The sequence below is a fragment of the Erinaceus europaeus genome, chromosome 7 (assembly GCF_950295315.1).
Source record: "Erinaceus europaeus chromosome 7, mEriEur2.1, whole genome shotgun sequence".
NCBI classification, from domain to species: domain Eukaryota; kingdom Metazoa; phylum Chordata; class Mammalia; order Eulipotyphla; family Erinaceidae; genus Erinaceus; species Erinaceus europaeus.
In genome coordinates this window covers 1,972,642-1,984,978 of record NC_080168.1, presented here as the reverse complement: position 1 = coordinate 1,984,978, position 12,337 = coordinate 1,972,642, and the positions used below count along the sequence as shown (strand labels likewise).

Here is a 12,337-nt window from a genome sequence, read left to right as displayed (position 1 = left end):
AGAGGGGGGCCTGCAGGGGCGGGGGGCGGGGAGTAGGGCCCCAGTAATTGCATGTTTGTCAGGCTGCTGTCACCCAGGAGGTGGAGGTGGGTGGGCGGGCATAGCTGCGTGTCTGCCAGCACAAAGTGTTAGTGTGTCTGTCTCGGGGGCCTGGGTCCCCTCGGCCTCCCCTCCACTCCCCACCAAGTCTGCCCCTGGGTTTTGGGGTGCGGGGCTCCGGGCACGCCCAGCTGTGCTCCGTGCTGATGCGGCAGATGTGGCAGGCCCCAGCTGTGCCTGCTTCTCGGGGAGGGAAGGAGTGGCGGGGGCAGCAATCTGCTCCCGGGATAATGGCTGCTAAGTGGGGGGGAGGTGGGAGGGGGCGTGGAGTGAGGGTGGGACAGCCCGGCCTGGCCTGAGGGGTGCAAGAGGGAGAGAGGGGACCCCCAGCCCCCGCCCACCCCACTCTGCTTGCTCCTGGCTTGGCCTGGCCTTCCTCTCAGGCTCAATTGGAACCCCATCCAAATCTCTGTGGGTCCCCAGCTCTCTTCTGTAGACCCATCCAGCTCGGTGGTGCCAGAGACCCACCCCCTCCCAGGCCCCCAGCTCGCTCATTTCCCTGATTTTACAGAATAATCTTTTTATGGAAACTGAAAAGAAGGGGGGGAGCAAGCACTAATGGCAGGAGCACACGCCTCCCCCAGCTATTCTACCCCCACCCCTAGCTCCCTGCTTCTCCCGCCCGGAAACTCCTCTCAGGGTCAGCGCCCCAACAGGGCTGGCGCCTGCTGCCCCTTCCAGAGGCAGGTCCTCCTCGTCCTGGGTCTGGTGGTGAGTGGGGCTCCAGGTCCCTCAGGGCTGAGAGGAAGGGAGCATTGCAACACCCACCAGCACAAACACAAACACCCCCAGCCTAGGGGAGGGGGTGGTGGTCAGATCATAAATGACCCCAGCTTCAGTAGCCCCTTCCTTCCAGCCCCCCTACATGTCCCCCACCCCACGGGGCCTGCGAGGGGGGTCCCCGGGGCCAGGGCCTGACACAGACTTATTGGATTTCACGGTGTTTTGCTGAGAAAATAATTAAATTATCATATTTATGATGGAGCTGCCACGGCCTCTGCCAACCACTCGGAACAGAAGGGTCAGGGTTGGGGGAGAGGAGAGGGAAGGGACCCCGCTCTCCCTGGGGCCGGCCCCCTCAGACGCACTGGACAAACCCCACATTCAGAGGGGCCTTCTACAGTCTCTTGCAGCTCCACCGGAGGTGATGGGCTGAGGCTAGGGTATGCGGAGGGGAGGACCAGGACAGCGCCGGTGGCCTCACCCTGTGGGGGACTGGGAGGTCACATCTGGCCCGATGTGTGTGTCACCGTTCGCCCAGCTGTGGGGAGAGAAGGCGCTGTTCCTAACAACCTGGCTCAGGCGGTGCTGAGCTCCTGGGCTGCGTCCCAGGAGGCCCTGGTGCTGAGAACACAGGAACAAGGCCCCGGCCCCCAGTTGCCCGGCTGCCAGGACCCCCTCCCAGACTCCCACCCACACCCTACCCCCCCATTCTCTTCGGGTAATTAGATTCCTCTCAATTAGCAGATTACGATCATTACCAGCTCATCTGGCAACTGAGTTCCGCACCCACAGCTGGGGAGAGGGGGCCACTGAGAGGGGCACAAGGGGGTCACGGGCAGACGGGAGCAGTGCCAGGCCTTGTTGGGGAGGTGGAAGGAGACTCGAGACCCCTCCCGCCAAGGGCAGAGCCAGGGTGGTGGTGGGGCCCCCTACCTGACAGCACTCCCACTGAGCCTCCCCCAGTGAAGGCAGCAGCTCCAGCTCAGCTGGGGTGCCCTGCCCACCAGGAGGGGGGTGGAGGAGGAGGAGGACTTGGGGAGAATCGCCCCCCCAAACTGAGCTAGGAGCAGATGGAGTTGGCAAAGCAGAAAAGAGTGGGGGCTGGGGCCCAGCAGTAAGGGGGGAGAGCCCGGGCCCCACTGCTAGTCCCCGTCCGCCAACCTTCCCTCCGGAACCCTTCCACCTTCCATTCCTGCCTGAGCCGGGCCCAGTGAGGGGAAACCGGGAGGCGGGCGGCCTGGAGCAAGGGTGCAGGCCAGGAGCCTGGGGGGCTTCCTAAGGAGCAGTGGAGGCTGTGGGAGGGGGAGGTTTCTGGGCTCCGGATTCATTATTCATGAGCCCGAAGCAACGACTCCAATTTAAATGCTAATGTGGGGGGGGCCTGACTCAGCTGCCCCCCTTCTGCCCTCAGCCCTGGCCCAGGCACAAGTGCGGCTGGCTCTGAGGTTCAAGGGGTTTATTGGGGGGGGGGGGAACAGAGAGGGCTGACCACCCACATCGCACCCAGCAGGACAGCATCTTGCCTGGCTTCCTCCAGCCTCCCCCACTTCCTCCCCCTGGACTAAGGCTGGCCATGCAGGGAGTGGGGGGCAGCTGGGGGCACCCCTCCCAGTCAGAGGATGATCTGGTTGGTGAAGCTGCGGCTCAGCTCCTTGTGAGGCAGAACAATCGAGTTGAGGATGAGCACCTCGGCAGGAATCCGGACTCGGCAGCCTGCAGGGTGGACGGGACAGTGGAGGAGGAGCCCGGGGACCACTGCCACCCAGGAGGCTCCCTCTGAGTGTGACTCCCAGTGAGTCACACAGGGCCTGGCACACAGCAGGTGCTGGGTAGATGTCTGCTCACGGGGTGAACACACACACTGTCACCTGAGGAGCTGCCCCCAGTCCCCCCCTCCCCGGCCCCCAGGCAGCTGTACCCAGGATGGTGATGGCAGGAAGCAGCTTTCCATCCTTGAAGAGGCTCTCGCTGTCCATGTGGGCTCGGGGGTCATTGGGGTTGGGGTCGTTGGGAGTCCCCTCCACACGGGCCCAGCGCCCCACCGTGCTTCCCCAGCCCACGATGCTGTGCAGGACGCACGTGTGCTCCTGGCAGACAGGACAGGGAGGGAGGGGGTAAGCTGGCACCCCACACAGCCCAGGGCATCCACATTCCCCCCTGTCCCCCCTGCCCTCAGCTCTTGAGGGCCGAGGTGGGGGGAGTCACCTGCTACCTGCACCCTGGTGCCTACCTGCAGCGTGGCTCCGTGCAGGACAATGGTCTCTCGAAGCCTCACCCCCTCGCCCACCGTCACGCCCTCCCCGATGGAGACGTTGGGGCCCAGCTGTGGAGAGGAATTTGTGGTGTGAGCCAGAGCAAATCTGTCATGGGAGCAGTTCTGGCTGCTGGAGGTCTGGGGACTGAACCTGGGACTTTGGAGCCTCAGGCAGGAGAGTCTTTTGCAGGACCATGATGCTGTCTCCCCAGCCTCCAAGCCTTTTGTGGAGCAGATAAGGGGGGGTCCCGTGTAAGGTCCCGTGGCAGGCTGTACAGACACAGAGACCTGCCCTGCCCCTCCCTGTCCCAACTTCCCTGTGCACCGCCCCCCCCCCCACCCCACTCACCACTGCTGTGGGGGCCACCTTAGCCGTTGGATGGATGTACACATTTCCTAGAAGCAGAAGAGAGAACCTGAGGCAAATGGCCTAACCTCCCTCTGGTTGTGGGCAAGGAGGCAGGGCCTGAGGCTTCTTTCCTCCTTGGAAAGAGGGCAGAGGACCTGGGGCGGCCTGGGTACCTCGGATCCTTGGGCCTCCTGAGGCGGGCCTCGTCAGGCGTTCCGGATGTGTGACCTGGTACTGGCTCAGGTACAGGCGGGAGGCGTAGAGGGCTGAGCTGGGGGCCATAATACAGTGGGGGGCTCAGGGCCAGCAGCGCCCGGAGGCGCAGGTTGGCCCAGTCTACCCCTCAAGCGCCCCCCGCCCCATACCCTGCAGACTTGATCTGGCTCCAGATGCCATCAGTCAGGTGCACATAGATCTGGCCCTGCCCGGCCAGGGCAGAGAACACATCCTGCTCCAGACGGATGGTGCCGGCACCGGGCCACAGGCCATTGGTGTCCTCCCTGGAGAGAGAGAGGAGCGCTGGTCGAAGCTCCTGGCTGAGCTGAATGGGGAAGGGGCATGGTCTCCCTAGGATGGATGTTGGGGGTCGCTCAGGGGAGCACCCCCTCCATGAGGCTTCCCCCTGGCGTCACACAGTTCACCCCCAGCTGGGGAGCCCCAGGTCCAGAGGGGCTCTGCCCGGAACTGGTGTGCCTGTCCCCCCATCTCCATGTTCCCCCATCCCATCCCCTCCCCTCCTCTGAACCCCTCCGTCCTGGCATGGACCGGACAGAAACAGACTCACCGCAGAGGAAGGTAGCTGCAGAGGGCAGAGACAGTCACAGAGAGAGAGGGGGAGAGAGATGGTGGAGATGCCAGCTCAGCGGAGGAGACAGACAAGAGAGGCCAGGCGAGATGGAGAGAGAAGCAGAGACATGGGTGAGGGAGAGAAGATGGCAGCCGTGATCGAGGAGGGAGGGGAGGCAGTGGTCCAGGACTGGGGGAGGAGGACATGAGGGTGTGGGGCCCTGAGCTCTGAGGAGTGCCTTGGTGTGTCTGCGTGTGTCTGCGTGTGTCTACATTTGAGCGTGTGCACCCAAGTGCGTGCTGCCGTCTGTTCTGAAAGGCATCTCTGGGACGCCCAGAGACAGGGGAGAGATGGACAAGAAGGGAGGTGGGCAGGCAGTGAAGCAGGAGGAACTGGGCTGGATAAGGAAGAGGGACAGAATGAGGTTAGCAGAGGAGGGACCGGGAGGCTCTGCTGGAGGTGACAGGTGGAGAGGAGAAGGGAGGGGGATGGGAAGCAGGTGGAGATGGTGTCTGCAGAGACAGGGGGTGCGGGGAAGATGGGGACCAGGGGGGGGGAGGACTTGGGGTCACGGGATCTGCCTCACAGCTGCCTCTCCTGCTGGTTCCGTTGGAAGACGTCTCGGAGGGGCTTCAGGGCTTCTGGAGAGAAGAGGTAGATGCCACAGTTGATGATGTCACTCACGAATGTGCTGGGCTTCTCCACGTAGTGCAGGACCTGAGGGCAGGGGTGCTGGGGATGGGTTTCCCTGGAGGGGCTGCTGTCACCAGGCCCTGCCTGCCACCAGGGGTGGTTCCCCTAAGCTGCAGAGAACACCTCAGCACTGTCCTTTGTCTTCAAGGTAAGTTAGAACTACATGCTTTGCCCTTCCTCCTAGAGCTTCCAGAACATTCTCCCAGAGCTGTCTTCCAGGCTGTTTCTCTCACACCTAGCTGGAATCTAGCCCCAAATTAAAAAACTTGTGTGTGTGTGTGTTTATATGTATTTATTTATTGATTTTTGTCATCACTGGGTGGGACTTAACAATCCTAGGCTTTTTCAGATAGAAAGAAACGGGCAGGGGCTAGATGGTGGCACACCTGGTTAAATGCACATATTATCAAGTGTAAAGACCCGAGTTCAAGCCCCCGCTCCCCACCTATAGGGGGTCCGCATCATGAGCAGTGAAGCAGGTCTGCAGTTGTCTTTTTTTTGCCTCCAGGGTTATTGCTGGGGCTCAGTGCCTGCACTACGAATTCACTGCTCCTGGAGGCCATTTTTTCCCTTTTGTTGCTCTTGTTATTGTTGTCATTGCTGTTATTGTTGGATAGGACAGAGAGAAATGGAGAGAGGAGGGGAAGACAGAGAGGGGGAGAGAAAGACAGACACCTGCAGACCTGCTTCACCGCCTGTGAAGCGACTCCCCTGCAGGTGGGGAGCTGGGAGCTCGAACCAGGATCCTTACACCAGTCCTTGCGCTTTGCACCACCTGCGCTTAACCTGCTGTGCTACCTCCTGACTCCCCTCTCTCAATTTCTTTTTTTCTTTAATTTTTAAAAATATTTTTTATTTAAAAAATTTTTTTATTATCTTTATTTATTTGTTGGATAGAGACAGCCAGAAATCAAGAGGGCCATGGAGATAGAGAGGGAGAGAGACAGACACCTGCAGCACTGCTTCACCGTTTGTGAAGTTTTCCCCATGCAGGTGGGGACCAGGGGCTTGAACCCAGGACCTTGTGCACTATAACATGTGCACTTAACGAGGTGCACCACCACCCAGCCCCATTTTAAAAAATATTTTATCTATTTTATTTTTGAGAGAGATGGAGAGAGAGAGAGAGAGAGAGAGAGACCGAGACCAGAGCACTGCTCAGCTCTGGCTTATGGTGGTGCGGGGGATTGAACATGAGGCTTTGGAGCCTCAGACATGAGAGTCTGTTTGCATAACCATTATGCTATCTCCCTCACCCTTTTAAAATTTTTTCTTATATTTATTTATTTTCCCTTTTGTTGCCCTTGTTGTTTTATTGTTGTAGTTATTATTGTTGTTGTTGGATAGGACAGAGAGAAATGGAGAGAGGAGGGGAAGACAGAGAGGGGGAGAGAAAGACAGACACCTGCAGACCTGCTTCACCGCCTGGGAAGCGACTCCCCTGCAGGTGGGGAGCCGGGGGCTCGAACTGGGATCCTTATGTGGGTCCTTGCGCTTTGCACCACCTGCGCTTAACCCGCTGCGCTCCCGCCTGACTCCCCCCCTCTCAGTTTCTGTCGTATCTAAAAACAGAAAAAGGAGAAATAAGTGTCCCCTGGGAGCGGTGTATTCGCAGTGTCAGCACTGAGCTCCAGCAATAACCCAGGTGGCAATAAATAAGTAAATAAATAGGTAAATAAAAAGAGAGAGAGGCCAGCTGGTGGCACACTGTACAGAGTGTACATGTTATAACGTGCAAGGACGTGGGTTTGAGTCCCCTGTCCCCACAAGCGGGGAAGCAGGGCTGCAGGTGTCTCTATCCTCTGTCTCCCCCTCCCTCTCAATTTCTTGTTCTCTTTATCAAATATAGAAGAAAAGAAAGAGACAGAGACAAAGAGAGGGAAAGATATGTTGGCACCAAAACTTCTTCCAATGCACTGGGGGCCAGTTTTGAGTCTGGGCTCTGTGCATGGCAAAGCAGGCCCACTATCCAGATGAGCTATCCTGCTGCCTTAAAAAGGCATTTGAACACTGCAGTTTGAGTAACTAAGGGGAGTGAGTGTGTGTGTGTGTGTGTGTGTGTGTGTGTGTGTGTGTGTAAGTCAGGCTTAGAGCAGGAGTTGGACAAACTGGGATGGAGATCCTTGGCTATTTCTGACTTCCCGTCTTTGCAATTTGACTCAGCTCAGAGCTCACCTCCTCTAGGGAGCCCTCCTAGCATGCACCCAAGCAAGCTGGACTCTTCCACTTTTTTTTTTTCTGGGGCCCCACACTATCCTGTGCCTGCAGGAATTGGAGCATCATGCCCATAGGTGTTAACTGTCACACCCAGGCTCTCAGCAGTCCCTCTAGAGGGGACAGAAGAGGAACACTGCAATGTGTGTGTGCCCCACCCCACCCCAGTGCAGTCCAGAAACCCAGAGGCAGCGCCCTGCCAGCCCCTCCTCCCCTCACCTCATGCGTCTGTGGGTTCTCCACGATGCAGCCGTAGTTGAGGGACTGTGTCCTGTTTGCCTGAAAGACAGACAGTGACCCATGGAGGTGGAGGTCGGCTTTCTCCTCCGCTCCCGCGTCCCCGGAGCGGCTGGCACGCAGCTCCAGGCTGACAGGTTGAGAACTGACAGCCGCCCTCCCTCTCTTGCCTGCCAGCAGCCACTGGGCACAGGGGAGGAGTCTCCTCGTCTGATGCCCGTACCCAGGCTGCCCCAGGGACCTCTGCCCCCTCCCCTAGGTCTCCCAGGGCCTCTCACCGTGGTGCCCAGGAGCAGGAATGGGCGAGGCTGGCGTCGGTGCGCGGCCAGCATGGCGCCCAGGGGGAAGTCGGAGCAGACATCCGCGTTGAGCACGAAGAAGGCCTCAGGACCCCCCGCCAGGATCTGGTCCCGGAAGTGGTAGAGACCACCCCCAGTGCCCAGGGGGGCAAACTCCTGCAGGTACCTGTCCCCCCGGGGCCCCAGGACCAGCTCAGTGAGCTTGGAGGAGACAGACTGGGTGCCCCTGGGCTTCAGACGCCCTCCTGTCCTGAGGTCCACAGGGAGGACTCCTGCCGCCAGGCAAGGCTGGCAGGAGCTGACTCAACCCCGGCCAGGACCTCCCCTGCAGCACAGTCACCTGATGGGAAGATGGAACTCCTGCTGGGCAGACTCCAGGAAGCGAATCAGGGGCTCGTCAGGCTGGTAGAAGCCAATAAGCAGAATCTCCTGCATCCCGGAGACCTGAGGACGAGGGAAGAGGCTGAGGGGTGGTGTGTGTGTGGGAATCTCACAGGAGAGGTGGCCAGGCGGTGGCGCACCTGGTTAAGCACACACAGTACTAGGCGGATGGACCTGTGCAAGAACCCCGGTTCAAGCCCCTGGTCCCTGCCTACATCAGGACACTTCACCAACGGTGAAGCAGGTCTGCAGGTGTCTGTCTTTATCTTCTTCTCCCCCTCTCAAATTCTCTCTGTCCTTTAGAATAAAATGGAAAACAAAAAGCCCCAGCAAAACCCTGGAGGCAAAAAAAAAAAAAATCTGATAGGCAAGAATGTTGGAGTAAGCCCAGATTTTCTTTCTTTCTTTCTAAAAATATTTATTTACTGGGCAGTAGTGCAGTGGGTTAAGCGCAGGTGGTGCAAAGCGCAAGGACCGGAGTAAGGATCCCGAGGATCCCGGTTTGAGCTCCGGGCTCCCCACCTGCAGGGGAGTCGCTTCACAGGCCGTGAAGCAGGTCTGCAGGTGTCTGTCTTTCTCTCTCCCTCTCTCTGTCTTCTCCTCCTCTCTCCATTTCTCTCTGTCCTATCTAACAACAGCGATATCAATAACAACAATAACTACAACAACAATAAAAAGACAAGGGCAACAAAAGGGAAAATAAATAAATAAAATTTAAAAAATATATATTTATTTACTTTTTGTTGCCTTTGTTGTTTTTATTGTTGTTGTAGTTATTGTTGTTGATGTCGTCGTTGTTGGATAGGACAGAGAAATGGAGAGAGGAGGAGAAGACAGAGAGGGGGAGAGAAAGACAGACACCTGCAGATCTGCTTCACCGCCTGTGAAGAGACTCCCCTGCAGGTGGGGAACCGGGGGCTCGAACTGGGATCCTTACGCTGGTCCTGGCGCTTTGCGCCACGTGCGCTTAACCCGCTGCGCTACCGCCCGACTCCCTCTTTCTTTTTAAAAATATTTTATTTATTTAATGAGAAGGATTGGAGGAGAAAGAGAGAAAGAACCAGTCATCATTCTAATACCTGTGCTGCCAGGGACCGAACTCAGGATCTCACGTTTGAGCATCCAATGCCTCATCCACTGCACTACCTCCCAGTCCACTAAGCCCAGATTTTTCTGGGGCCAGAAATCCTGAAGGCAGCTATGGTCCCAGCTGCCATGCCACACTGGTCTGTTTTCTCCTGAGGGCAGTAAAGTCACAGGCCCACCTGCCTGATCTTTTTAGTGTCTTATGTTTCACCCTCCCATCTGAATCGGAGCTCACCCTGGGAAACACTCTTGCCCACAAGGCGACATTAAAGGACAATTCATGTCCCCCATACCATCTGCCAGTTTGGGACCAGGCACTTTAGAGAAGTTGTCGTGAAGCTTTGTCATCCCCACAGAGTAGGTTTCCCCAGCCCCAGAGACCAGATTCAAACACAGCCTTGCCTGTCCCAATACCAAAAGCAATAAAGAAATTAGGCCCACAGTGAGTGAGGGCGTGAGCCCCACTGCACTGCTGTCTATTAAATTTCCAAGAGCTCTGCTTCAGCTGTAGCTCAGCTGTGAGAGTCCTGTCAGAGCTCACATCCCATGGGGTAAAAATCAGAGGGGAGGGCCCAGGCAGTGGTACACCTGGTTAAGCGCACACAGTACTGTGCGGAAGGACCAGAGTTCGAGCCCCTGCTCCCCACCTGCAGTGGGACGCTTCATAAGCAGTTAGGCAGGTCTGCAGTGTCTATATTCTCTCCCCTCTCTACTACCCCTCTCCTCTCAATTTCTCTCTGTACTATTGAATAAAACGATGGGGGGGGGGGTTTGCCAGGAGAGGAGGATTTGTAGTGCTGGCATCCAGCCCAGCAAGTAGAAGCAAAATAAAATAGAAAAGAAAAAGAAAAAAGGAAAGAAAGAAAATCAAGGGGCCAGGCAGTGCCACACCTGGTTACGTGCTCACATCACAGTGCACAAGGACCCAGGTTCAAGCCCCTACCCCCTACCTGCAAGGGGAAAGTTTCACAAAGTGGTGAAGCAGAGTTGCAGGTGTCTGTCTGTCTTCTTCCCTCTCTATCTCTCCCCCCATTAATTTCTGTCTGTCTGTATCCAATAATAAATTAATAAATATATTTTTAAAAAAATTAAAAAATCAGAAGGAAGTTTTCCATCTATTCCCATTTTTGGAAACCTCCTCTCTGATTTTTAATGCACAGGATGTGAGCTCAGACAGGACTCAGAGACAATCTACAGCTGAAGTGTAGCCCAGGGGAGCTAACTAGACAAGAGAAGGATGAATATGGGATGGTCTCACTCACGGGCAGAGCTCAAGACACAAGAACAGAAAGGGGAAACAAAATTTGGATGGGTGCTGTACGGCACCAAAGCAAAGAAGTCTGGGGCCAGGCTGTGGTGCACCTGGCTGAGCACACACATCAAAGTGCGCAAGGACCCGGGTTCAAGCTCCTGGTCCCACCTGCAGGAGGAAAGCTTCATGAGTGTTAGAGCAGGGCTGCGGGTGTCTCTCTGTCTCTTTGCCTATCTCAGTCCTTCCTCCCCACTCAATTTCTGTCTCTATCCAATAATGAGTAAAAAAGATAGGGGCTGGGCGGTAGTACAGCGGGTTAACCGCACATAGCACGAAGCTCAAGGACCGGCATAAGGATCCCGGTTCGAGCCCCCGGCTCCCCACCTGTAGGGGAGTCGCTTCACAAATGGTGAAGCAGGTCTGCAGGTGTCTGTCTTTCTCCCTCCCTTTCTGTCTTCCCCTCCTCTCTCCATTTCTCTCTGTTCTACCCAACAACAACGACAGCAGCAACAACAACAATAATAACTACAACAACGATAAACATCAAGGGTAACAAAAGGGAAAAACCCTCCAGGAGCAGTGGATTTGTAGTGCAGGCACTGAGTCCCAGCAATTCCCCTGGAGGGAAAAATAATAATAATAATAATAATAATAGTTTAAAAAAAAAACAATACCAAAGCCAAGAACTCTGGGAAAGGAGAGTAGGAAGGGGGCTGGGGGGACATTGATGGACCTAATTTGGGAGTAGTGTTTTGCAGACTTGGTGAGCTGAGAAACTGTACCCAGGTGGCAACAACTGTACTGTAAACCATTAACTTCCCAAAGAGGACAGATGAGAGAACAGATGAGGGAGAGGAAGCAGGCCAGCTGCACTCCACAACTCCAGGGGGCGCCACTCACAGTCTCATTTGTCAACGAAGGTCCCCGCTGTTATGCCTGATGGGGAGAGGTCATGGTTGGAAAAGGAAGAAATGGAGCGTGAGAGACATGAGCAGTAAAGGGAGCGGGGTATGGCATTACCTGGGCACAGGCCTCAATGTGGTGCTGGATCATAGGGACCCCCGCCACTGGAAATAGGGGTTTGGGCACCTCAAAAGACAAAGGCCTGAAGCGAGTCCCTGAAAGACAGAAACACACACACACAGACAGACAGACTTGAGGTTCCTGCCTCCTTCTGCCCCCACCCCACCAACCAGGCTGGTCCAGCTCCCCCCCCTGCACCCCGCTTCTCACCCTTTTGAGGGCCTCCAATCAGGATGACAGCTTTGAGCATGGTGGTGACTGCTGCCTAGACCTCCAATGCCAACAGAGAAACCTGGCTCAGACCCCACCCCGGAGTGCGAACGGCAACTCGCAGCATCGCGCAAATGTCAATCCGAGGTGCCAAGACAGTCCTTCCTGGACACACACACACACACCCCCTGGAGAAAACCCACGCTTCTCAGATCCCCATCCGGATCCCAATGGGCCCGGAGCCGCCCCCCCCCCCAGTCATGTCCTCCCACCCCAACCCCCAATTCTGAAGTCTACACCCTGCGACTTGACACGGAACAGACTTCTGTATGTCACTCATTTAGCAACTCAGAAGCTCAGCAATCCAAGGCACCTCTCAGAGCCGAAACCTCAAAACATGGGGCCCTCCCCTCAGGCCCACTGATTGCAGACTGCGCGCCGCATCGCTCCAGTGAAGCCCCAACCACAGAGCTAGCGCGCATCTGCACTGGGTGACACCCCCACCTCGCCCCAAATCTCAGCAGAAACCACTCCGTGGGCTATATCTGAGTCCTAAAACTAACCTCTAGGTGATGAACCTTGAATCAAACGACTGACTGCCCCACACCGAACCCACCACCCCCGCCCCGATCTCAGTCCTGACGATGGACGTTCGGTCTCGGGATTGCAATCTGATGACTGGCCCTCTGAACCCCACAACCAGTAGCCCCCAGTCTCCAGAAGCCACACA

The 12,337-nt window shown here is 56.5% G+C and overlaps 2 protein-coding genes across 5 annotated transcripts in view; both read right to left on the bottom strand.

Moving 5' to 3' along the window:
- Positions 1 to 12,337, bottom strand: part of STK11IP (serine/threonine kinase 11 interacting protein) — a 136,687-nt gene that overhangs the window by 112,200 nt on the left and 12,150 nt on the right. The gene's annotated exons all lie outside the window — the stretch shown is intronic.
- GMPPA (GDP-mannose pyrophosphorylase A) lies at positions 2,262 to 11,765 on the bottom strand. 3 transcript variants are annotated; one of them, XM_060193634.1, is made up of 14 exons: positions 11,608 to 11,648; positions 11,395 to 11,492; positions 11,275 to 11,310; positions 7,996 to 8,099; positions 7,635 to 7,821; positions 7,339 to 7,398; positions 4,799 to 4,929; positions 4,210 to 4,224; positions 3,791 to 3,925; positions 3,599 to 3,696; positions 3,426 to 3,472; positions 3,053 to 3,145; positions 2,741 to 2,909; positions 2,262 to 2,535 (listed from the first exon to the last, which is right to left on the bottom strand). In XM_060193634.1, the coding sequence occupies exons 4-14, from the start codon at positions 8,088 to 8,090 to the stop codon at positions 2,435 to 2,437; spliced, it is 1,131 nt and encodes a 376-aa protein (XP_060049617.1). In that variant the 5' UTR covers positions 8,091 to 8,099; positions 11,275 to 11,310; positions 11,395 to 11,492; positions 11,608 to 11,648; the 3' UTR covers positions 2,262 to 2,434. The 3 variants fall into 3 exon arrangements, with proteins under 3 accessions (XP_060049617.1, XP_060049616.1, XP_007532052.1); XM_060193633.1 differs by lacking the exon at positions 11,275 to 11,310 and having other exon boundaries at positions 11,608 to 11,765; XM_007531990.3 differs by lacking the exons at positions 4,210 to 4,224; positions 11,275 to 11,310 and having other exon boundaries at positions 11,608 to 11,765.

Bases quoted from the DNA above. Each gene is read 5' to 3' on its own strand.
- GMPPA (XM_060193633.1), bottom strand. From the start codon at position 11,647: ATGCTCAAAGCTGTCATCCTGATTGGAGGCCCTCAAAAGG. The intron at 7,822-7,995 runs GTGACTGTGCTG...CCGGGGGGACAG, and splicing joins GAGTTCCATCTTCCCATCAG to GTACCTGCAGGAGTTTGCCC. The intron at 3,146-3,425 runs GTGAGTGGGGTG...TCCTCTCCACAG, and splicing joins AGGTGGCCCCCACAGCAGTG to CTGGGCCCCAACGTCTCCAT.